Genomic DNA, 26,715 nt, shown 5'->3' with positions numbered 1-26,715 from the left:
TGCCTCATTTGCCTCTGCTCATCTATTCACTGCCCAAATCAACTTTTAAAAATCTTTATAAAATGACGACAGTGAACAGTAAGAGGGAACCGTTCTGCACTTCCAAAAGTCACTACTGCATTGTTTTTCTCCAAAGTATTTACTATTATCACTATTTTAGAGTTCATTTATTGTATCTAAGCAAGTTTGTCTAAGAATGTAAACTATGAAATTGTTCATTAGTGCAGCAAACAAGTAAGACTACTAAAATTATCAATAGTGACTTCATAGCAGTCATTTGTGTGTTTCCTCAAAGAGAATGGAAATAAATACCTGAGAAAAAATAAAATCAAAACAAAACGACTGCAGTTTGCACTGGAGAAATCTATCTTCTTACATCTAGTCATGCACGACAAGATGGACTTATCCTGTTCAAACTATATGCATGTAATGGGGAGGGTTGGGAGCAATACTGCAGCTGAATGAAAATGTAAAGATTGTGTGGAATTTTCTGGTATGAATTGCTCATGAACTTCTGAACCCCCATCTCCACCTGACAAAATCTGTTCTTCGCCCTGACAAACAGCCATAAAGAACTTGTTGCAAAGCAGACAGGAATGCAATCTAAAGATTAGGATTGCCTCTCCACGGACTTTACAAATAAATATGCCTCACTCTATAACCATAGACCATAAATTCTGCATATAGGTTATAGAGGAATTTCCATAATATGCGGTGTTGCCAGGGTTTATGCAGTTCAGCTCTGGGTTATGCTGGGGAAAATATATATTATATAATCTCTCATTTTTGGGTTTCTTATACAACTGAGAACTTACACAGATGTGCATCCACCACATGGCTCTTATGATCTGACAACAAACATCCAACAAACATTCAGTTTTCATTTAGTTTGGTTAGGAGTGCTCTAAGGTTCACTGTGACTCACCCAGTAGTCTGAAATAAGACAGGCTGCACCCAGAATGTACATTCAGTCCCTTAGTAGTGACATGGGCCCAGTGAATGAAACTGAGTGGCAAGATTAGTTATTTTTGAGGTTGGCTTGACAACACTGCCCTGTGAAGGGGCGAATGGTTCCTTCTATCTCCAGACACTGGCACATTCCAACCAGCAGGAGCAGTCCTGCTTATGACCCATGCCAAAGTGTACATGCGGAGGCTACACCATGCTGCACCACTTTGGGGAGGCGGGGGGTGTCATTCACCCCTCCTCTCCCGGCTGGAGAGCGACCATGCCTCTGCCAGCCATGGAAACTTAGAACAAACCCAATTTGTTTGTCTGCTGCTAGATATTTACATTAGGCATTGCATCCCCCAACCAAATCTTCTCAAGTGCAGAAACAAAAATAGCTTTAATGTCTCATAAGCCACACTACATATGTGCACATTCCCTAGACATACACAGATCCAGATACAAGTTACAAACATGACAAAACAAATAACCCATAACCAAATATTTTCTCCAAATCCAGGCAATGTTTTATCAAACCCTCTTTGCTTCAAAGGAATTGGTTTGCAAAGTCTTTCATTTTTTTATTAGGCTGTTTCCTGCTGCTCAGAAGGGTGCAGTGGCAGTGCTTTAAGCTTTAATGTCTCAGTCCTGGCGAGCCATTGATCTTTCATCAAGCCTCAGAGTGGACTGTATGTGAGGAGCAGTGTGCTTTTTTATGGCAGCTTGCTGGAGCCTGACTGTGATTGTTCCCAGTTTCCTCAGATTGTTCCTCCCGCCGTGCTGGTGCGCTGCCCCGTGCACTCCAGAGGTGAGGCGGAGGACCGCAGACACTCCGGGCAGCACGTCACTGCTCTGCTCCGTGGGTAGGTGGACAATATGGCTTGCGCATTTTGTGTACGAACAAGTTGTTGTTTTGTTGGTGCCGACGGATGTGCCTTGTGGTTGCACATATGATAGGGAAAAACAATCTTATTAGAGGATATAATAAATAATTATTGGTGTTGCCAGAAGACTTTGTCTGGTGAAAATGGGGTGGGTGGGTGTATGTGTGTCTGCATGTGTGCATGTGTATGTATATGTGCTTGGACAGTGGGATATTTCATGATGTAATTAATATTAATCATTTGTCTTTATCTTTGATGGTAAAATATCTTGGTGGAAAAAAAGAAAATAGTTGGAAATAATGACTGACAGTTGTGAACTTTTTTATTGTACTGATTCAGTCACATGTCATTCTACGTCAGTGTTAATACTGGTTACTTCTCCAAGCTGATTTTAAATTGGAATAAGTAATGAACTAAAAACTTATATAGGTAGCAGGATATTGACAGAACATGTGATAGGCCATTTTCTTAGAATTTTGAATACGGTGTTTGATGCCTGCCTGTCCAGTTGTTGATCATGGACAGTCAAAGAATGAAAGAACAAAAGTCTTGACTAAGATCATCATATCAATTTTCACTGGACCTTGAATATTTCATGCAGCAGGTCATACAGCAGACACACAGATGGGCTCAACAAATGGCGAAGTAACATGTCCATAACTGGCAACCCCCCCCCTCTCGTCACCCAAAGGGACAGACTCCAAGAATGATGTCTGGCTCATGTTTCTGGTCACACCAACCATGTGGTTTATGTAACCTTCTGACACCAAAGAGGATCTCTGCAAAGAAGCAGTATATTCAAAAACTCATTACTATTGCACTTTGATATTAGCAAATTCAGTTTTAGGGATGAACACTCTGTCAAAGATAAAGAAACACGAGGACACGGAAAGGTTATAATGCATAGAGGTAACGACGAGCTTTTGTAAAGGTTTCCATCATATATGTCAAGCAACGGTTAAGCAAAATACGCTAAGCAGTTACATTACAGGCCATAATTGACTAATTTAACTTAACTAGTGAAATAATATTGTCAATTACTGAAAGTGAAAGCTGAATATTCTCTTCGAAATGAATGGCATAGGAAAGACTATATTAACTAAAATGCGTTTCGTCGCTCTGAGCGTAGACATATTGTTTCCGTCAGCGACAGGGTCGCAGTATTTTAGGATGGCTTTTCGCAAGATACATAGTCTTCAACGCCGTTTGATGGTTTGTTAACCTTGTGATGTTCTATAAGAGTGAGGTTCATGTGTAGGTTATGCCACAGCTGTAAGCATTTGCCTAATCTCAAACTGTAAAAAAGTACAAACAAGGAAAATCTTTGCAAGTACCATACTGAGCGATATGTTTGCTTAGGCTACACTAAAGTTAAAAGCCCTGTTCGGTCCTCGAGACCTAGAGCATGCAAGTTTTTCTCCCGAAAAGCCACAGAGGCTTTGACTTTTTACAAGAAGAAGAATCTATTTACCTCATACAAAAATTGCGTCAGTTAATACACAACACACGTATCTTTACGCTGCAGTCAAAACGTCATTACACGTAAGACTGAAACATTCGACTGAAACGTTTCTACTCAGTATTGCTTACAAGTGGTGCGATTTTCTTTAATTCACACAAATGATTACTTACACTTTTCCTTAATTCTTCAATTCTGTATTGCCTATTTTATTCATATAAATAGATCATTGTAAACAGATTTAAACTGAACACGTGAATTCAAATGATGTGTTAAGTTTTACTATTACATATATGTCCAATATTATGACATATTATAAATGTTAAATCCAAACAGGAAATGAAAAACAAATAGTATACATAGTAATCTAAAGTATTATCGTAAATAATTAATCTAAGATCAATATTCCCAAGACCTTCTTTATAAAATGGTGTATTCTCACTGGATTGGTTCTTATAATGCCTCCCAAGTCAAGGAGCAGATATTTATTTATCATTGGTGTGCCCTCGCTGGATTCAATAAATCTTTTAAAATTCTTTCTTACTCATGTTTTTATTGGTGGACAATAGTGTCAATCACGTCAGTGCTGCGACTGGGCTTCACATGAACGTTTGGATCTCCCCCACTGCCCTCTGTTAGACGGAATGCTTTCTCTTTAAATGTATTATATGAAGTTATGCATGAAAAATGCTCTGTGCTAATATTTTCTAAATATACAAATATGCTACTAGGTGAATGAGTAACTGAGTTAGTGAGTAAGCAAGTAATGAGTAAATTAATGAACTAATTAATGATCTAAAGTATTGACCACAACATCACACTGAAATCCATGTTTACATGTGAGATTCTCACATATGTGATCCCTTTTTGTCCATTATACAGCCAATAACATTTTAAGGAAAGAACATTTATATCTTGTCCAACATAAAGCCATTCAATAAGAAAATGTAGTGAGGATAAAATAAACTGATATACCACTGGTGTGAGAGTCAAAATCATTGTCATTGAAGGTGAAGGTCAACTTTAGAACAGTAAAGCTGCTTGGTACTCATATTGTTACTCATTGTTACTCAGGGCACAGTGCTTTTTCTAATATATATAAACTTGTTGATGCATAGTAATTAGGGTTAGACATCAGAGACTTCCACACAGGCAACTGCATATCACACTGAATTATATTTATATACGTCATGAAATGCTTCTGAGTGGAACCAGGCTGTGTAGTACCATTTCTTCTTACAGTGACATATCGCCAGTGTCACCAATGTATAGATGTATATTAACCAGTAGAACAAAATATTGATGCAGTCCCATAAGAAATGACATAATACCCACATAATGACACAAGTCAATTAATCTGGGCTTTGAAGGAACCAAAACTGACAATTCATGTCCATCTGAAATCTGTAACTTGTGAAAATGAAAGAATAATTTAAAGAAAATAATTAAGATTCAATTATCTCCCTATATTGAAAATGATACTATGATACCTAAAATAAAAAAGAAGGCTGTATTAGTGGGTCTGCATCTTAAGTCTACTTATGCACATTATTATAGGTTGTAGCCTAGTAATAGCAGTCGTAGCAGCAGTAGTACTGCTACTGCTATTATTATTATTATTATTATTATTATTATTATTATTATTATTGATACCAATTTCGTAATTATTTCTCTACCACGCCGTGCAGATGTCAGATCAATTGATTGGGCAGCAATCAGGCTACTAAGAGGTTGCTGCATTACACACGGGCACCTAATGAGTTAATGGTCTGTAGATGTCCATTTTAATCCCGCTAATTGTTTTCACTGCGTTACAGGATTTGAGGCCTGAACCCGCCACTTTTTGAAAGGACAGCCAGGCTCAGGGAAAGACGTATTTGACGTATACGGCCTACATCCAGCGACTAAACAATTGTAATCTGTTTTAGCTATTGGGCCAACGTTTGATTTTGAACTGATGCGTGAATAAATATCGCCGTAATACTTAAACCCATAGCTAATTTAAATGTTAACAATAACTATATTACAGAATATACATTGATTATATCATAAGATCGCTTTTCCGACATATTAAGAGGAATAAATATTTCGCTACAATTAAACTCGCGCGAAAATTTCTACTTTATTTGCATGCGCACACAGACGCAATAACTCAGTTCACCCAGTCTAAACAAACAGTTGGAATGAAATCGTTTGAAACTAACGCTCGTCGCTTTTTCTCTAATTGAATACAAGAATAAAATCGTTGGACCTTTAAACAGAGCTATTCAAAGTCAAAAATCCAAAGGCTTTGAGCTTCTGTATGTGCTTATTAACTATCAATGAGGATTTACAACAGATTGCATACATAACGTTTAAACTAAATGATTCTACAACTGGATTTATAGTGACAGGCTTCAGTATATTACTTAAAACATATTTTTTAACTCATCAAGTTTGTTATTAAAAGTACAATACAAAATACAGTTGTATTAAACAACATTTAAAATATTCATTTTTCGTAGGCTACAAATAGCTGCGCAAGGAATAAAATGTCATACAGATGTGTGGAAATGTAAGAGATTTTTTATTGTTTGCTACCCACAGTGCTCACGCCACTAATATGCCTTCTAACATAAAATATCCGAAACATGAAAACTTATCTGATTAGCCTAGTGGAATTTGTGGAATGTTGCTACATTGCAACTTTCTAGTCCAGTCTAAGGCTTGTTGAGATATTACGCTGTATGACCGGGAATTGTCTTTAGACCAGTGACCCGAAACGTGCTGGAGTCCTCTAATCTCATAGCCATGACATAAAACACATTGGTGTTTGCACACTGGGGCGGAGACCGGGAGAGGGAGAGCCGTACACGTCTGAGCGCAGAGCAGTGAACCGGCAAGTATGGAATATTGTTGCGCTTTATAATTCCGCTTTACAATTCCGCGCTACTTTATAGCCTATGTTTGGTTTTTCATCGAAACACCGATTGTTCACTGAAGCTTTATCTTACACGCGAGAGCTGCATTTGGACCGTTTCACTGGTCATTTTATCATGTTTAATCCGGATTTAGAGAGAAGTGGCTCACGGGTTCCAGACAACCTGGCTCCAGTAGTCTAGTCTATGGGCTGAGAGGTTGTCTGTTTAGGCAAAGGCAGGTGTAAATCTCTTTGACAATCTTTAGGGCACTTTTGATTCTGGCGGGCGGGGGCATATAGTAGGTCTGACAGACAACGCGTTAGTGCTATTCCGCCAGTGCATTCATCAACAAAAAATAAATAACGAGGTTGTTCGTAGCTTATGTTTAAAATCTATTATCAAATGTTTGGTCAATGCTGTACAGTGTTTGTACATTTATAAATGACTAGGTGTTAAAATAGAATGTTAATTTGACCATCTGCGTCAAGGCAATCATATTATAAATAGGCTACTTTTAATTAATAATTAAAGTCAATAATCTTAGAGCTTTTAAAATAATTACACGTTATATGCTTGATCATTCACTAGCCACCAAATGTTAAGAGGCATCAGCGGAAAATATTACAGAATGAGCAGTCGAAACAAAATAGTATAGAAATGATCAAATCCAAAATAAAGTAATGCAACAGGTTGAACTGTAGCCTGTGGACGGTGTACAGCATTCCAAATACATACCTGAGATTGAAAGTATTTCTGGTCGTAATAAACACACCATACCCCAACTCGCTGCTAATTATAAACTACATATAAACTAAATGTTATCTAAAAACTTAAACAGTGTGCATTTATACGTATTATAGCCTACATTTTAAAATAGTGAAGACCGAGATGGAGAGATAATGAGAGAGAGAGTGAGAGAGAGAGAGAGAGAGAGAGAGAGAGAGAGGTTTCCATGCAAAACCCCGTGGCATTCATGATTAAGACTCGCTCCCTAAGGATGAATAGAGAAATGAGATAATGAGGTCCTGCAATAACACGGGTCTTCCCAAAGTTTTTCCCATGAACTGTCTCCAATTCACAAAACGACACATAGACACGGTGCTTCACACGTCTCATTTGGCACACCCAAAGCCGATCCACCTCAAATCCTCACTAACGAACTACGGGCTGGGGACACACCGTGTAATGGTCAAATGTCTTTATTTAACTGGAATACCACCTTCTGTTTTAATACAGTCACCAATTAATTTGTTATGTGTGTCAAAGGTTCTCGGATCACAATCACTCACCAAGAACATTCGTGAAGGTCTGCAGTCTCCGGTGTGGGCTATGGATCTTACTAGGGTACGACCTCGGCGATGAAAGGTTATGGGCTTTCACTGCCTTGTTCCGAAAACCAAGAGGGTTTCTAATCGTATTTTAATTGGTTTGCCAGACATGGTTTCGCGAGGCCGAAAAGAATTACCCTAAACCTGGGAGAGTTGGGGACCAAGTTCAGTGGCCGCTCAAGACAAATAGTTCACCAAATATCACTCTCAAACTGTAAAACAGAGTCTTATAGAAATGCCAACAACACACAGTGAAATGACAAAAATCATTAACAAGTTGCAATAATAAGGACCCCTAAAATTAGCATGAAATAACATGAAGCAAGCTTAGAACGTGCAGGCTGCATCCTTTCGTTTTTTATTTAGGCATGGCCTATTTAATGCTTGTTACATAGTTAAAGATTCGGAATGACGGAAAATAGCAACAAAATGAAAATGACACGTCTACACTTTATCTCCTTAAAAATGAAATCATGAGATACTTAATGACGACTCTATTGTTTACGTTTCTCCTTAAAAATTCAGGTGCCGAGAAGATCCATCCTTCATTGCAGTGTATTGGTCCACTTAGATTCAGCCGCCATTAGAGCACTCTCATGTGTTCAGAACCGCTTCATGCAAAACATCTGGGGTGTTTCAGTGAATGAAAGGCACTGCCGACCGCATCTCACTCTCTTTTACGAGTTTTAGGGTAAACCCGAATACTGCTAAAAGTTTCAAACTTCAACTACAGACGAATCAGACATTCGGAGGTGGGGGTTTTAATTGATCAGTGTATCACTATTCTAAGAGTGAAAAACAGCGTTTGAATTGTTGAATGACATAAATATTACCGTGACATGACAGGCGAACATTATTTAATGTTCATAACAACAGACTGAGCATGATATAGGCCTAGAGCATAAGATTCATAAGAGAGAATCCAGTAGTCATAATGGGCTAAAACGCCTACTGGACATAGCCTTCGAATGTCAACTTTCCCTATTACTGGCCACAGAATATCAGATGTATAATGGTTTGTGTACAAAATCTGGTCATACATTTGTCATAATTTGATTTTCCCCCTATTTTTAAAAATAGAGATCATTTAAAAACAATGCTTATCAAATATTAAATTAACACATTTTATTGCACATTAAATTACCTACAGAGTTTGCTCTTCGATTGCCTTTAACTTGACTTATGGTACCGTTTCAAAATGAAATCCTCAATAAGGATAACACTTAAATTCAAGTTTAAAGTGAAATTTCCATCTTGAAGTGTTGCATTATTATATTTGACTGCACATGGCTTTTGAAAACATACCCAAAATGAAGCACAATTCTACACCACAAACAAATTGTTTAGGTTCAGAAACAATTCAGCATGTGAGCAGATAGAAACACTGCGAGGTCAGTGATCACGCTTCACTGTTCAACTGATATCAGTTTCTACATTCTGTAATTGTTTTGTTCAGTAAGAGAATTAGGCTACCTTGAGCGTACATCAACCTTGTGTGTGCCATATCTCGTGTACCCTCTAGATCCAGTCCTGTCTCACTGCCAGGTCATATGGCCTCCAGACAAGGAAACAACAAGAGGCCCATGCTTTTCTCTTAAAATGAATAAAGGGGCACTTGGCACTGTGAACAAGTTTGCAGCATTAAGTCATTACCTGGAACCGTATAAGGGTGGGCTTCTCCTACAACTGAATGCAGGCTAAACATATAGGCAGGATGATCCTCTATGCTACATAATAAACACATCCATTTGAAGCCCATGGTAGAGTACATGCATATGTGCATATGTGCCATTATAGAGTTACCAAGACAACAGATGAGTCCTAGATCTTGTGTTTTGGTTCACTAGCTCCTGAATTTCCTAAAGCAGTGGGCACAAACAACATTATTTATTTATCACCCATGTGATGAACTTAACTGGTGGTATTTACGAAGCTGAGGTAGTTACAAGTTGGTTAAAACAAAGAGTAGAGACATCATTGTTAAGGAGACTGCATTTCTGTGTCTACGAACATACCTACAGATAAATGTGTCTTTAAAAATGCCATAGTGCAATAGTCTCCTTCATGACCTCCGTAAAGTCTCCATTTCATAGGTGCTTGTCCGCACATAAATACTGAACTGCTGTAACTCAAGATGACTCCGTAGCACATAGTAACAAATATAGGCACCTTCCTATTCTGCTCTAAGCCACTTTGTAGACACAAAAGCAGAGATCTCTACATTCAGTGTCAATTTGAGAGTAGCATCAACCTACTGAAGAAAATTAAAGATGTTTCATGTGAGATCATAAATACGTCGGCTCAGTGCAATACTAAGCATGACTGAGATGACATACTTTGTAGCTGCAGATGTCTGCGTCTTTCATAATGAGTACGACGTAAGTTGTCTTATAATGTTGTCAGTACAAGTGGCCTTAAAGTCCAGCTGTTTTCAAACACAACCACACAGACGCAGTAAGCACTCCAAAAACAAGGCCATGTGTAATATGAAGATCCACATACAAGAAACATGGACCTTCTCACACAAGAAGCTCTCCAAGCATCAGGAAGAATGGATAACATTATTTAGAGTGCATTTTGTCATTTAGATCATTGGAACATGCTTATAATTACACACAGTAATGCTACACAGTTAAAGGGTGAAAACCTCAACATGCTAATTAGAGACAGGATTTTTTTTTTTTACTTTGCCTAAAAGTAATATCTTATAATAACTGAACATAAATAAATTAATTCTTATATGGTGTTGCAAGTCTAAATGTGTACTCTAATTACTTGAGTCAGTTGTGGATCTGAGGGGCTTTCACCCACATCCATTTACTTGTGTACATCTCAGTGGATCGCTTTGGAATTAAGTCAATGAACACATCCCCTAATTAACTAACATAGTTTTCATCAATACCAGTAACAACTTATTGCACAAACCGATGAAAGCAGGGGTGGACCCAAATAAAAATGACAGACAGGTCTGAACCATTGACAGGTCTGAATCATTGACAGGTAAAGTGAATCACGCTGCAGGCTGTGCTGAAGACAGCTTCAGTGCAATGTCTCCTTTTATGTTTGGACTGGTCATTAATCAGTAGCCAATTATTGATATGCTTTAAATAAGAGAGATGAGGGCAGAGCTAAGCACTCACAAAGCATCTGTCATTACAATATCTTACAGACAATAGGATGTAGTGTATATCAATTGGAGGGTGTACACACAAGTCAGGGTGTACACGTATGACTCTACACAGACCATAACTCATAGTCCACATTCTCTCTAACCTCGGGTCTGATGCCTCCTGCTTGTTCGTTCAGCTTCAGATGCAGTACTGCCCGGGAATGACAATCTTCCTCCCTTCCCTCCCTCCCTTTCCATGGCTAATTATGTGCACAATACATGTTTTCTTATGCATAATGTTACATTTTCATGAGGACCAATACTGCTATGAATGAGCATATGTACATCTGAGTAAATGTATTCCCTCTCATCTACACAAACACTCAACTACTGATGATAAACCAAAGTTAAAGATATAAATATATTTTAGGTAAAACAAATATTTTTAAATAGTTACAAAGAACAAAGAATCTTAAAAATGATATTTAATATATTGTGCGCTTCATAAATTCCAAAACCAACACTTTGCCAGATAGCAGAATGCATGCTATCGAACTACATATATGCAGCATTGATTGAAACAGTTTATCAATCAGCAATGTTGGGTGAGGCTGTTTTATTGCCACTCGGAGTCTTGAGAGCGCTAACCCTGTAAAACTTTAGACAGTGTATTGACTGCTTCCTGAGGGTTGCTTACTTTATTACTCTGGCGGATGTCAAAAATGAAACGGTGCCTCTGTGTCAAAAATGCTTCGGACTTAGTGAGACCTCATACTAAACTGCAATGTAGACCTTCTACATAAAAAAACAACATTGCCTTGACATCAGAACAGACGCAACATCAGGCGCACACACACACACGTGGAGAGAGACCAGAGCGAAGGGTCAAGGTTGCAGTCGGACCTTCTTGGAAGACCAACAAAGTAGTCCACAAAATTACTAGCATTTAGTAGACTATAGCAGCACAATTCATTCCAACTGTTTTTGGTGTAAATTTTAACTGATATTGACTTAATTTTGAAATGTTATCCTAAAGAGCAGGATGTGCAGACAGAAATGCCCAGAAGTTACTATAAAATGAAGAAGAGAAAGGCTATGTGTCATAATTTGTGCCTATCTATTGTATGGAAAACCTAGTTCTATTAATTGAAATATCATAAAACAGATATATTCCTAATCCCAGTCTAAACAGTAGAGGTAGAGTCTGTACACCCTAACAACATGATGGTTAAGGTACGTTGTCTGGATTAGTAATAGCTATGGAGGAATAGTGCACAGGATATTTAGGCCATTGTCCAGAATGACATCAGGTGATTGGGCGAGAGTAGTTTAATTCCACTGTGCAATCTAAAATGACTGGCCGAAACAACTGTCGTTTACGTGCAAATGAATCATACCATGTGTGCTTGTCTCCAGTGTTAAGCAGACAGCTTGTACACCCAACGACTTCAGTTTGCTGCTGTAACTGGATAGTCAATTGCCAAAAACCAAAATGTTTGCAACAAACCTGATAACAACATCAGGTTATGGATTAAAGCCTGGGTTCCAAAAACATTGTGTTGAAAAAAGTATCGAAAGAACAGAGGTATGCAATAAGTCTTCTTGAATACCAGTCCACGTTTGGTCATAACTAATTAACCTATGGGAGACAAGCATACCTCACGCATACAGTGAACAACTGGAAACACACACACACACACACACACACACACACACACACACACACACACACACACACACACACACACACACAAACACACGATGGTGATGATGTCTACGTGTCTAATGTCACCATGTCACGGAAAAACCTTAAAATGTAACTGGTTATAAACACATAAACCAAGTATTTATTTGGTTTTAGATTTAGATTTAAGCAACTGTTTCATACAATAACGATGCAATAGAACAGGAACATTCAAAGAAAATTCTGTTAAAATGAAAAATGAAAATTATTCTGACCATTACTGACGCAAATATCACAGTCACACAGATTATAGCCATTGGTTACAGAGAAACTAAATATTAATGCATGTTGCTGTTCTCCAGTAATGACAAATGTCTATTCGACAATCCATTCAATCTATTCGTGCTTCTCATGTACATATAGTTTTTCTAAAGTTGTTATTTTTAATGATGTTTAATTTTAGGACAGAACTGAACCCTTATCGTGTTTGTTTTAAAGAATTATAAGGTTAGAAAATATTGAATTTCTGGAAAGGGGGGGCATTCGTGACGCTATACGCACGAGACAGTAGTTTCTTACGGACACGGCGAGGCGAGGCTTTGGTTTGCACACTCCTTCGCTGGGTCCCACAGACCGACCGATCTCCCCCGTTCTAATGATGTTGACATATTCACACAACATTGAGTGAGGCAATGCTGTCTCGCGGCAGCAATAGAGTTTCCAAACACCTTTTTATAAGTCTGAAGTCTTTCCCCTCCACCCGACCTGTTAAAACCACGCCTACGAAGCCATACAATTGGTCCGAAAGCGTCAAAGAGCCAATCAACAGAGCCCAGCTTCTCGTAACACGCAACACATCCATACAGCTTGAAGCTTATGGAGTTCAGAAGCACTAGGAATATCTTGGTGCTGGGACCTCGCCACCTCCGCACCATCAACGGACTCTTCTCGTCGCATACTTCTTTACAGAAATGTGTCTGCGCGTGGAAGGGGGAGAGGGAAAGTGTGTCTGCGCGTGTGAAGGTGTATACCACGAACAAGTAAAGACAAGGGAATTATTCTGAGCCACCGAGATATTTCAACACATCTCTTTTGAGTAGACCTGAAGGCAGTCGTAGTGAACACATATTCAGAAGAATGTCGATTTTGAACAACAGCGGCAGGGACGGACATACGCTGCAAATAAAATCGCAGTGACTCGATCGCTTTGATCTTATTTTTTCCCTATGACTAAAGTGCTCGACATACACACAGGCGCATTTTTAAGATAAACTGTACATCCAAGCAAGCGAAGACTGAATGGATAGCCTTTGTCATTTTTTATCCGGTTTCTGTTTATTTTTCTGAAACTCTCAAAATAAACCAAGTCGCTACTCAAGGCGGTGGATGCTTACATTTGCAAAGGACAACTTGGATTTTGGAAAAGACATCCAAACTGGATAAAGAATTTGACTATCCAACACTATTAGAATAGCAGCTGATCCTGTCCAGGCACAACACATCTTCTCTCTGGACTTGAATGAGCTTCCTGATGAGAGATCCAGTCATACAAGGATCAAGTATGGCATACCACCCGTTTTTACCTCACCGGGGTCCGGAATTTGCCATGAGTGCAATGTTGGGTCACCAGCCGCCGTTTTTCCCGGCCCTCGCGCTGCCGCCCAATGGCTCCCTCTCGCTGCCGGGCGCGCTCGGTAAGCCCATTATGGACCAGCTGATGGGCGCTGCTGAGACCGGCCTCCATTTCTCGTCGCTGGGACATCAGACTGCCGCGGCCGCTGCTCATCTTAGGCCTCTAAAGACTCTTGAGCCAGAGGAGGAGGTGGAGGACGACCCAAAAGTTCACCTCGAAGCAAAAGAACTTTGGGAGTTGTTCCACAAGTGCGGAACAGAAATGGTTATCACTAAATCAGGAAGGTAAACTTAAGTGATTGAGTGCGAAAAGCAGATTAAGTCGTGTATTAACTTTCATTAAGTCATTTCAGAATGCGTATGATCTTGATTTGAATGATCGGTAGACACAGAAACCACTCTATTGACTGCACTGATTGATTTGGGTACATAAGAACTCACGGTGACTCACACGTTTCAGTTAATCTATATTCAGCTATTATCAGAATGTAAGATACTCAGACTAACTTGCGAATTACTTTATTATAACGTGTTATCTTATATATGGATAGCTAGCAGGTTGATGTAATCTTTACAACATTTAAATGTCGTCCAACCTTTACTATAAAATGTTCGTGTGATTTGCCCGTGGCAACAATTTAACCTAATCATACTTTATGAGTCTAGATACTACATAGTTTGTCAGAATGTAATTTTAATCTGCACTTTAATCTACACTTGCTATTTGCTAATGTTTTTAAATAGCGATCAATGGAGTTAAAATAACAAATAACATTGGATTGACAGTTGTACATTTCTAGAAAATATTTCGAGGAAATATACAGTAAATATTTAATAATTCAGTTAGGCTCGGTACTACTGTACTTTCGGAGAGGAAACAAACAACAAGACGGACTAGGTTAAATATAGTCGGATCTTGAAACTGGTGTTTTGGTTGTGGATTGTTGAAGCTCTGCCACAGATCTGGCACACATTCTACAGTTAGGCCTACCCAAGCATCAACAGCAAAATCATTTACCGTACACCGCTTTTAATATTTGTCAACACGCAGACATAAGACGTGCAGATTAGGCCCAACCAGTCTAAACACAATTCCGTTTTCCTAAAATCAACAGGTTATACTTAAGATAATTAAACAAACTTGTTTTTCTTATTATTTGCAGGCGAATGTTTCCTCCTTTTAAAGTGAGATGCACTGGCTTAGACAAGAAAGCCAAATATATTCTGTTGATGGATATAGTAGCGGCTGACGACTGTAGATATAAATTTCACAACTCGCGTTGGATGGTGGCAGGCAAGGCTGACCCCGAAATGCCAAAGCGGATGTACATTCACCCCGACAGTCCGGCCACTGGCGAACAATGGATGTCCAAAGTCGTCAACTTTCACAAACTTAAACTCACAAACAATATCTCAGATAAGCATGGATTTGTAAGTGGAAATTATTTTAATAATTATTATTATTATAATTATTATTGTTGTTGTTAGTAGAAGTGAGTAGTAGGTAGTATCGTGTGTGCGTTGATGCCGTTAATATAACGTTCATCATTATTGTTTTTGTAATCTTTATTATTATTAATTTACTCACTAGCAAATTAAATTCTAAATATTTTGTTGTGTTTTAGTCTATGGTTTTAATGAATGTTTGTCGTTAATACCTGCAAATAAGTCACTAAAAACTCTCTGAGGTATGACGATTTGATGACTGAACTGTGTTAGGCCTCAGTGTGTAAGATGGGGTAAACGTACGAGTTTTCTGAAAATGTTTTGCACACTAAATCTGGATTCTACTTTTGAATGCCTCCATAATTAAAAAACCCATTGTGGATTGTATTGCAGACGATTCTTAACTCCATGCACAAATACCAGCCAAGATTTCACATTGTGAGAGCCAACGACATTCTGAAACTCCCATACAGTACGTTCCGAACTTATGTTTTCCCCGAGACAGATTTTATTGCTGTAACTGCATACCAAAACGACAAGGTAAGCCATGGCGTGTATTAGACTATGTTTACTTATTCGATTTCCTTAAAATAAGTACATGATTCGTAATTCGTAATTCTATGTTCCATGTGAATTCGCCGATAATGGAAGTGTTCTATAATTATGTGTTCTGTATAGCTGTACACAACTGTGAAATTGTGTTTAGCAGCCTATCTTTCCATGATCCATATACCTTCAGAGTATGGATAGACATCTCAGAAATGTATGTCTTACAGGTTATCTTAACTATGTGAAATCACATAGGGTCGTATTTGGCAAACAATCCGAACATTCTGTGCACTGCATTATATCTGTGAGTGTAGGAGAAAGTGAGAGAAAGTGACGAGAGCAGAGCACAGAAAGGCAGATAGATTATGGACAGGGCATTGTTACGACGAAATAGAGGGAGGTTGTGCGTGCGTGCGTGCGTGCGTGCGTGCGTGCGTGCGTGCGTGCGTGCGTGCGTGTGTGTGTGTGTGTGTGTTTGCTCCATTCTTGATTTGGTTGAATGTATACTTTCACGTGAAAGAAGAGCTATCACTTAAGAGTATGCTGACTGTGAGTTAATTTATCTGCTGTGCAGGGAACAGATACACACCCAGTTTTCTGCTTGTCAGAGAGTTTAAAAAATAATATGTGTGTGGCGGGGGAGGGTGTGGAGTGTTTTGAGGCTGTGAACGTAAACGTATTTTTTATGAGTGGAGGAAATAGCTCCCCAGACCACCTATATCAGGCTATGTGAAAATTAACTGGAAAAAGGCACAAGCAATAACTCAATACAGGCGAGATCGAAGCATTCCGAAACAGAAGCGTAGACTAGACCTTTTAGAACATTCATTGCACCAAACATTGCTGTTAATCATGTGGCCAGTTTATTTGTCTCGAGGCGTTTTAATTACCTTGAACTTTGTTCATGCAACTGTGTAGACAATACAGACATACTTTGTTTAATCGCTTATTTTTCGTTTTTCAGATAACACAGCTAAAAATTGATCACAATCCCTTTGCTAAAGGATTTCGCGATACTGGAAATGGAAGACGAGAGAAAAGGTAAAACTGCGAAAATTAGGTAAATCATTTCTGTAGCAAGCAGTAAAACTTCGGCTAAGGGCTAAGGCTTAGGGATCAGTTGATCAGTATACGAATAAAAGCAAAAATAATCGGTTTTTCATACTGCTTTGAATTTACTTGCTAAATGAAAGTACCTGTAGACATCAAATTGAATAAATTCAACGTTTTTATAGGCATATTTCCAAACATATATTACATTTTTTGGTAAATACTACTGGGTTAGTTCACAGTCAATCGTTCAACAGAACATATCAGTGGTACAACTTCAATTATGTGAATGGTGTTTGCGCGACAGGAAACAGCTGGCCTTGCAATCCATACGATCGTACGAGGAGCAACAAAAAAGAGAGAACGGCACATCTGACGAGTCCTCCGGCGAACAGGCTTCCTTTAAAAGTTTTCGCCAGGCCTCATCTCCCGCAGTGTCGACCGTGGGGCAACCTAACTTAAAAGGTAACCTGCACCTTGGTGTATCGAGCCTAGCTGTCTGGTAGCATTAGACCAATCCTGTTTTTTCCTAATACTTAACCGCTTCGTATCTTACAAAAATACGTTTAACTTAGTTTAATTAAGGACATGAAAGAGAGAGAGAGAGAGTGAGAGCGCAAATCACTGTGTGTTATTAGGTGTTTTCTATATGCTTATTTTTAATTAGTTATTTATGTAGCAGGCCTGTTTAATAGAAGACGTGATGATTATTAGTGACGATTTTTTTTTAATAGTATTTTTATAGACTATTTTGGGTGGGGGGCGGGCTTAAACGTGATTTTGCACATTCGATTAGTTGATTATATTCACTCATAGACCTGCATATTTATATGCATACAAAATATTTTTTAATGCTCGACATCAAACAGCTGATATTAGCACATATGCTTTTTATATTTTGTGTTCCACTGTATTTTCAATAGATGGCTAGTGCGATTAAGATGCACATGACTAAGAGGAAATAGGCATTAGCCTTGTGTGAAAAATGTTCTGCATACATATGACGTGTTTGCTGTTTTTGCGACAGACTTCTGTGACAGCGAAGAAGACAGTGAAGACGAGGACAAAGACGGAAATTTAAAGGAAGGGCCAGACTCTAGCAAAATATCCACTACTACCGAGGATGCCAAGGACCACGATGGCACTTTAGGTAAAGGCCGCCTCTTCGGAGGTGACTCCGAAGTATCTGTCGCCCGACCGAGAGAGAGTGTCGGCAGGACAGAGAAAAGCAGGGCAGATTCACGGCAGAGTCCCGTTACTGTCATTTCCAGTACTACCCGGTCCAGCGAGGACCTCAAAAGCCCCAGTCGAGAACAAACCAAAGCGGACGATTGCCGGTCAATAAGCAAAGAGAACTACATGCCACTGACTGTACAGACAGACACTGCCGCGCACTTAAACCAGAGCCATTTGCACAGTTTTGGATTTCCACCAGGCTTGGCTGGCCAACAGTTCTTCAATCACTTGGGTGGCGCCCATCCCTTCCTTTTGCATCCCGGTCAGTTCAATATGGGAGGCGCGTTTTCAAACATGGCTGCAGGGATGGGACCTTTATTGGCAGCTGTATCCTCCGGAGGAGTTAGCACCATGGACACGGCTAGCATGGCGTCACCATCGCAAAGCCTGACGGGAGCCCCAGGAGTGCCTTTTCATCTGCAGCAACATGTCTTGGCATCACAGGTAAATTAAATTGGCATGATTAATGTTGAATATGTCTCTCTCTCTCTCTCTCTCTCTCTCTCTCTCTCTCTCTCTCTCTCTCTCTCTCTATATATATATATATATATATATATATATATATATATATATATATATATATATATATATATATATATATATATATATATATATATATATAGCAACAATAAAAAAGAACATTTGGGAGAAATGTCACATAATCTTAACCAATGCAACCTATAATATTTTCATAGCATCAAAGTTTGGACAATGATAAACTTCTCGCTGTATAATATAGTATAGTATTGTGAACAGATTAAATTCAAATGATTTTGAGGACATAGTTATGGAAACCTTGGGATAAATATGAGAAAAATGTTTAAGGAGAAAATATTCTATGGTTATGAAGCAGATTGTTCTAGTGTGTTAAACAGAGATGACGTGTTTTGTAGTTCAATATGCTGATTTTATTATTTCTAGTTCGATGTATAGTTTTCAATTGTGAAAATGTTAATTCACTAGGCCTACATGTTGCCTTTTGGAACTATCTATGCTATCTTGGCATTTCATCGATTTCATCGTTGTTTGGAAACACTTTTGGGCTTTAGTGTGACATCAAATCACTAGTTAAGCATTAGCTCAGTGTGGACCTATGAAATGGCCTCAAGCTTATATACTTTGGTTGGTTTGTTTGCTTACACATGCCGCGGGACTTTCTCCACTGCTCTTACAAAGATATCTTACTGTCCTTTCTGTGTGCAGGGCTTGGCCATGTCTCCGTTTGGAGGTCTGTTCCCATATCCTTACACGTACATGGCAGCCGCAGCTGCCGCCAGTTCGGCCGCCACATCCTCCGTTCACCGACACCCTTTTCTTAACGCTGTGCGTCCTCGGCTAAGGTACAGCCCTTACTCCCTACAGAGCGTCCCGGACAGCACTTTGCTTACTACCGCCATACCTTCCATGGCAAGCGGCGCCATCGATCTGAAGGGCGACGGTATGGCCGCGAGTCCTGTTTCGGCCACTTTGGACTCCACTTCTGAGGTCACTAGTCGATCCTCGACCATGTCATCTGGTTCCGTGTCCCTATCGCCAAAGACGTGCTCCGAGAAAGATTCAAGCAGTGAGTTGCAGAGTATTCAGCGACTGGTCAGCGGACTCGATTCAAAGCAAGACAGAGCACGAAGCGTGTCACCGTAACGTGGTTTACGTGAGCGATGGCCGCTGTCACCAAGAATGACCCCCTGGCGACTTCTAAGTACATTAATAAGGACTGTGTACGACGATGCCCTCCTAGCGAAAGCGGGTTTACAATACGGACCTATACCTATTGTGAAAAATGTTAGATTTTAAAATGCACTTTGGTAATACAAAAACAAACATTTAGTACGTATGCTTCTGTTTTGTTAAGTTAAAACAGTACCGTTTTCCTGTCATTTGAATAGGCTACCGTAGAAGTATTGAAAGCGAACAGCTTGACAAGGATATGTCACAGATCGAAAATGCTGCTGTCCTATCTATGTTTTTTGTCAAGTTTCTGGGGTGAAATGGATTAATTTAATATGCACTCTTATGTTTTTAGTTTATTTAGATATCTTTATCTTATAAAGACTGCTGTGTTTGAATTTTCAGTTATCTATTTGAAGTCTGTCATTACCGCCATATGGAGGCAAGTGTTTGCATGTCATAAGACCACGACTGCCAGTTTACTGTCGTAGAGGGTATTTTTTGGATTATCGAATTCCTATCAATTAGAGTTAAATACAAAACGAAATAACCAAGATGAGGCAGTACTTGCACGGGTTTACTTTCACCTCATGTATAGAATAGTAATCAATTGATGAAAAAACGCCTTTTTTAACAAAATGCTTTTAATCAAGTAACAAGTCCAAAAGTTGCCCCAATTGGTCACAAGACACACGGGCGGTTAAATAATTTGAGATTGTTGGTTACCACGTGGTACAAAAACTGCATATTGAATCCAGCATTGAATTTAATCGGGAAAGGGGATTCTAAAAACGACGGATATGATTAAGAATATAATGTAAATAGTGACATATACTGTAGCTACAAAATATTTATGTAATTATTTCATATGGATATTGCGTGTAAATATGATGGAGTTCATTTCTTCTGGGGGTTCTGTCCTTAATTTATTGTTGATATACCTGTGTAAAAATAGGTGAGGTATTATCCTTGTTTATGACATTCTCATTTACGTCCTTCTGACTATGGATTGTAATGTACCCCAAACGCCCGCGCTGCTGGGTTCTAGCGGACGCATTCACGTGCCATCGTTCCATTTACTGTTGTCTGTGTTTAAGTGCTTCTGTTCAAACTAATTAAAGGCGACAGCACATTGCGCCAGTGGCTTCAAACTGATGACGAATTTCATTCATTTAAAAGAAAGACAGAGCATAACAAATATACCTGTGTTCAAAACAACGTTGTATTATGCAGTCATAAATTTTTCCGGTTTAATTTTTAACAGTTTAGACCACATACATCACCGATGTATTATTTACAGTTTCAATACACGTCTTCGATGCAAATGAGAAAATTTAGATTTTGACCAATGAAAGAAGGAATTTTAAAAATCATAAAATCTAATAAATATTCATAAATATGAAACGATTAATCATGAATCATCATCAGTTCCGAATAGAAAAGAACTACTATTTTATTTGTAGGCTGTGTGTGTGTGTGTGTGTGTGTGTGTGTGTGTGTGTGTGTGTGTGTGTGTGTGTGTGTGTGTGTGTGTGTGTGTGTGTTGTTTTTATCGTGCAAATTCTAGCGCGTAGCATATCCCGGAGATATCACGGAGATGTGACTTGAAATACCTGAAGAAAGGTGTCTAAGGTCCCGTTTAATGCCTATAAAGGTAAACTTATCTCTTCAAAATAGCACAAGAAAAAAGACGAAACCATTAACTCGGCCGAACTTACATACTTGGAATTCTTCCATGTACATTAACCTACATGGAGCTTTATAAAGAGCGTCATGAAACCAGTAGACTGTGTTTTTTGACCGATGTGAACCTTAAAGAATGTAAAATAACGTGATAGCCCACTGTTGCGCCTAGAGTTACAGGTTTATCGCGCACATATCTTTATTTGTATATAGTATGGTTAATAAGTAACGACAGTGGCGCTAGAGAATAGAGGTAAACACAACGAGAACTATCTCAATTGCTCATTCTATTGCTCACCTGGCGCCTTCGATATCTTACCTGATTTTATTACTCTGCAGGCGACGGCGCGTCTGTAATAGGCCCTTATGTTGGAAGGGAGTTTTCCTGCTGATGTCAGCTGCTTATCGCCACCCAGTGGTTACAGGGCAAAGTACATGCCAAAGAGCATTGCGATGATAAACATAGGCTAGTGAAACGGCTGTTTAAACTGAAAGAAGGTAATGTGGGTTATGAATTTTATTCAGTGATATCAAAAAAAGATAAGTCTAGAACCATTTTTTTAATGAATTTGACCAGTTTACATCTGCCATAAACCAGAAAAGTACAATAAATTCGTACCTCAACCCAATGTAGCGTTGAAATGTTATAAGGGTTGGAATTGTTTGAATTTTGTAAATTATTCCACAATAATCAATCACCAACCAAAGTAATAAATAAAAGAAATTTGGTTCAACACAAAGCGTCGGTTTTTGCTACTTTGGGACATTGAATAATAAATATGTTTCCTCGAGTGTTATAATCGTTGCGCTTCAGAAGAAGTCTTTCACAAGATCGCTCCATGAGACCTATAAAATATGTCTTTCTATCTGGTTTTCTATCTGTGATTTTATGTGAACCACGGTCCATGAAAATATGAATGTTGTTTTATCATGTTAGGCGCCGCAATTTAGGAAAGATCGAACTTTTGTCACTTTTTAATCGAAAATATAATTTGTACGTAAGTGTAGCATAATAACTATGCTTTAAAGTTATAATCAAATACGTGGATAAAAAAAAGCTTCAAAACTGATTTATTTACTTTAAACGTAAAAACTACATCCATACAATCAGAAAGAAATGTGAAGGTTAAAAACAAATTCTTAATCCGATCACTCAAAACAAAATTTGACCAAACTAATTCTAAATTACCAATGGCATCACATTAAAACGGTCAATTAACAAGAGAAAACATTATCTGATTAGTTATTGTCGCCATTTAAGGCCGTCGTAACCACCTATCACAATGTGCAAGTACTTTATGATACTGCAATAGTCTAAGTAAAATCACCTGTTATGAGATATTCGTTAAGGGATGTGCCTGGGTCAAAGATCGAAATAACCAAAGATCCACAGGAAGCCATCAATGATATTACACAGTGTCTCATGATAATTTTCATACCACAAATATTCGATTACCTATTCACCTTTTGTCTACATCCTAGGCGATCACAGGCCTGGGAAGCTCCATGACTTGTTTCATACAGTTAAATAAAACGCCGCAGTATACGACTAGTGAAGGCAGGAGTGTTGGTTGAACTGTGTCTGACACTCAGTTAAATACGCCTATTACAATTTTATAAACGTTCGAATAAAAGTGGAAAATTCTAATGCTATAGCCTATCTCATGTTAAATCAAAATACACTGGTTTTGAATGAACACAGTTTACTGCGTTCATTTAAGTCCACATGTTAAAACACTGTAGGAAAATGAACTCATCTGAAGGAAGAGAGAGAGTTTAAACAAATGAGTTACTGAGTAGGAGTACGTAGTCTCTCTCGGTCTCTGACACGCACACCCCCACCAAAAGAGAAAATGAAAACGACGTACAGCTATTTCACGTGTTTTGCTCGCCATCTACTGGTGTCCTATAGAATAGCTCTACCAAACGGTTTTACATTTACATTTACATTTATGGGCATTTGGCAGACGCCCTTATCCAGAGCGACTTACATTTTAATCTCATTTTTATAAGTGAGCAATTGAGGGATAAGGACCTTGCTCAGGGGCACCTCAGTCATGATTTCCCCAGTTTCTTTAAGTATTCTATTATCTACTCTAAGATCTGTGCATGTTCATTAAAAGACTCCACTCCATATCATTCAATGTCAATCTCACATCCAAATGTCAACTGTAATATATATAATTATATATTTAACAATTTGAAAATGACTTTATGAAAATTATATAGTATTATATATATATATATATATAATTATTATATATAATATAATATATAATTATAAAGTATTATATTTAATTATATATATATATATATATATATATATATATATATATATATATATATATATATATATATATATATATATATATATATATATATATATATATAATACTATATAATTTTCATAAAGTCATTTTCAAATTGTATGTATGTATGTGTCACGTTGTGGGGGGGCCCCCTGCCGGTCGCCCCCGTTCACAGCGGCAGTTGTCCTGTTTTGGTCATGTGGTGTTCGTCCCTCAGGTGGGCGGGGTGACCTGAGTGTCGTTTGTTCGTCTATATATGTCTTGTCTTTGTACCAGTTGACTGCTGGTTATTATGTCCTTAATTCGGATCGACTCACGGGTTTTTGGTTTGCGCACTTTTCATATTAAACCATCCATTTTCCCATTATAAATATATAATGTTATATCATTATATAACACTATATATATAAACATTATATATATATGTGTGTGTGTGTGTGTGTGTGTGTGTGTGTGAAGATGTAAGATGAAGGTTTAATCTTGGTTCTGCAAATGTCTTTATCAATCACATTTTCTTTCTGTTTAAACATTTCTTGATGTCTGATACAATAGCCAAGTTTAATATGCTAAAATACTTCAGGTTTTTCACTATTTTCCCCATGTAATAACTACCACCTGACTCGGCTTTGGTTCTGTATGCATTAATACTGCTACTACTAGAGCTCCAGTTTTGAAGGACTTCCATGTAAACATATTTTCCAGCTGTCTGTAAGAAAGTCAGGGGAGCTTAGGGATCAATTCAAGGCCAGGTTCCTCTCCTGAGTGCTAAAAACATCCCAGCACCAGATTCTTCAGTTCTTGGTAGCAGATTTTTGGAATCTACTGTGTCATTCAAAAACACAATTTTTCTCTTTTGTCATAATTTAAAACAGTTGTCTGTTCTCTCCAGGAAAACATCTGGGAAAAGTACTTCAGGTTTTCTATGGTGTGTTCATTTTTTCCACTGTGAAGATAAAATGCCTCATCTGGGCATTTATTTTGTATGCTAATGAGCACTGCCCTCACTGGCTGCCTGGAGTAGGGGTGTGGGGCATACATTGTTCAGTAGAGCTCTGCAGTATGTGCAGTGTTTATTCAAGTGGGAATGAGTTTTACAACATGATGTCACACTGAGTATCACATCTAACCAGTCTGTAAAATCTAGCATTCTCCATAAAATGGAAATATGTCAAGATGATCGACATTTCACAACGAAGCCAGGAACTACCACTCCAGCCAAGACTCATTAGCAAGCAGGTCAAATATTATTGCTCAATTCTTTCTACATAAACTGGCTTGCAAAATAAATCTTGGAGAGGAATCATTTCTCCCAACTGAGAACACCAAACTGAACTGCTATGGAGTTCCAGAAGGTTATACCTATGTTTATGCCCTTCTATTTCTCTTGGTAATTCCTCTATGTAAATGACACACATTTATTAAAACACTTTATACAAGAAATATGATATGAGAAAATCATAGACAAACCTTTGTTTTATCTTTGTACAACAAGATGCAGTAATCAGCTTTCATCTTTGTAAAACCACTTTCAATAAACTTTTGAAATTGCCCCTCAAATGCATGTAGTGTTTGCCTGGTTATTACATCAATTAATTAGTTGTCACTGGAAACCATGAAAATCCAGAAACTGGAATTATCAATCATAGGTTCAATGTATAGAACTGCATAGAACTGTGTAGTGTAGGTACTTGACTTATTTAAGTGGTCATTCCACTACTTTTCTGTTCTAATGTAGTGTCAGAAAATTAGCTCAGAAACATGCTCCAGACTAAAAGTGTACAATGTCTTTTGAGTTCATAGTAACAGTAACTATCACAACAAATGGAAAATGTGTGTGGGGAAACTGCAGGCAGAACTCGCATGATAACATTTAGCACAAAAATACTCTCATCTACTAAAGGGGGCATAGCAGAAAAAGTTTGGGAACCACTGAATTAGACACACCGTATCACAACAGCAGTGGCCTTGTTTCGGAGCTGTGTCACATACCATTAGCCTCCTGCCTTTGCTGTTTTCGCAGAGGCAAACCTGAGCAGCAATTTGTTGCTTGTATTTAACTGGCATTATCCATATCAACTGCTAAATGTTGCAGATTACGGACTTACTGTCACTTACAAGTACTCATGGGCGACCACAAGATGGGGCTAAAAAGCAACATCTGACGGGAGGAACAACGCATTTACGGCAATCCCCTCGTTCTGTAGAACAGCAGTACAGTTTCATGAGAAATAGTACATGAACCAGACCAGAGTGCAACAGAGTGCATATTTATCAGTCTTTGGCCACTTATGAAAACAAATAACATAAATAACATAAAAATGTTCCTTTCAAAGACAAATATGCTTGTTTTGTTTGCAAGAAACATTTGCAATGACATGAACATATATACAACACAACATCATTAGCTATATCAGGGTGAACATATCCTGCTGCTTTTAAAAGATTCTTAGGTTCAAATCCTGCTTTGCTGGGTTAATCAGAGGCAATGTAGTAGAAATCAGAAATAGGTGTGACGTTACTTAAATTTCATTATAACCGGCCCTAGACTTGTACTGATTTGTACTGAACCAAACTATACTTATTACACCACAGCTGCCACAAATACAGCAGGAGACCTACTGGAGGCTGTATGGATCCAAGATTCACCCAGAAAACAGTCAAGTTTGGTGGTGGAAAGATCATAGTCTGGGGTTACATTCAGTATGGGGGTGTGCAAAACATTTGCAAGGTAGAAGGCAATATCAATAGCCTAAAATATCAAGTAGTATTAGCTACATCTTACATTCCCAATCATAAAAGGGGTCAAATTTTGCAGTAGGATGCTCCATCC

General features: G+C 38.4%; 1 protein-coding gene across 1 annotated transcript; it reads left to right on the top strand.

Annotated features, from left to right (window-relative positions):
- Positions 1-12,994: 12,994 nt before the first annotated feature.
- On the top strand, positions 12,995-22,243 carry tbx3a (T-box transcription factor 3a). Its single transcript, XM_077011993.1, has 7 exons — positions 12,995-14,229; positions 15,108-15,375; positions 15,784-15,930; positions 16,904-16,980; positions 17,297-17,454; positions 18,017-18,669; positions 19,429-22,243. The coding sequence occupies exons 1-7, from the start codon at positions 13,832-13,834 to the stop codon at positions 19,864-19,866; spliced, it is 2,139 nt and encodes a 712-aa protein (XP_076868108.1). The 5' UTR covers positions 12,995-13,831; the 3' UTR covers positions 19,867-22,243.
- Positions 22,244-26,715: the final 4,472 nt, after the last annotated feature.

Source organism: Brachyhypopomus gauderio, chromosome 7 (genome assembly GCF_052324685.1).
Source record: "Brachyhypopomus gauderio isolate BG-103 chromosome 7, BGAUD_0.2, whole genome shotgun sequence".
Taxonomy (NCBI): domain Eukaryota; kingdom Metazoa; phylum Chordata; class Actinopteri; order Gymnotiformes; family Hypopomidae; genus Brachyhypopomus; species Brachyhypopomus gauderio.
Note: the sequence above shows the minus strand (reverse complement) of the source record. Positions and strands in the feature narration are given on the sequence as shown.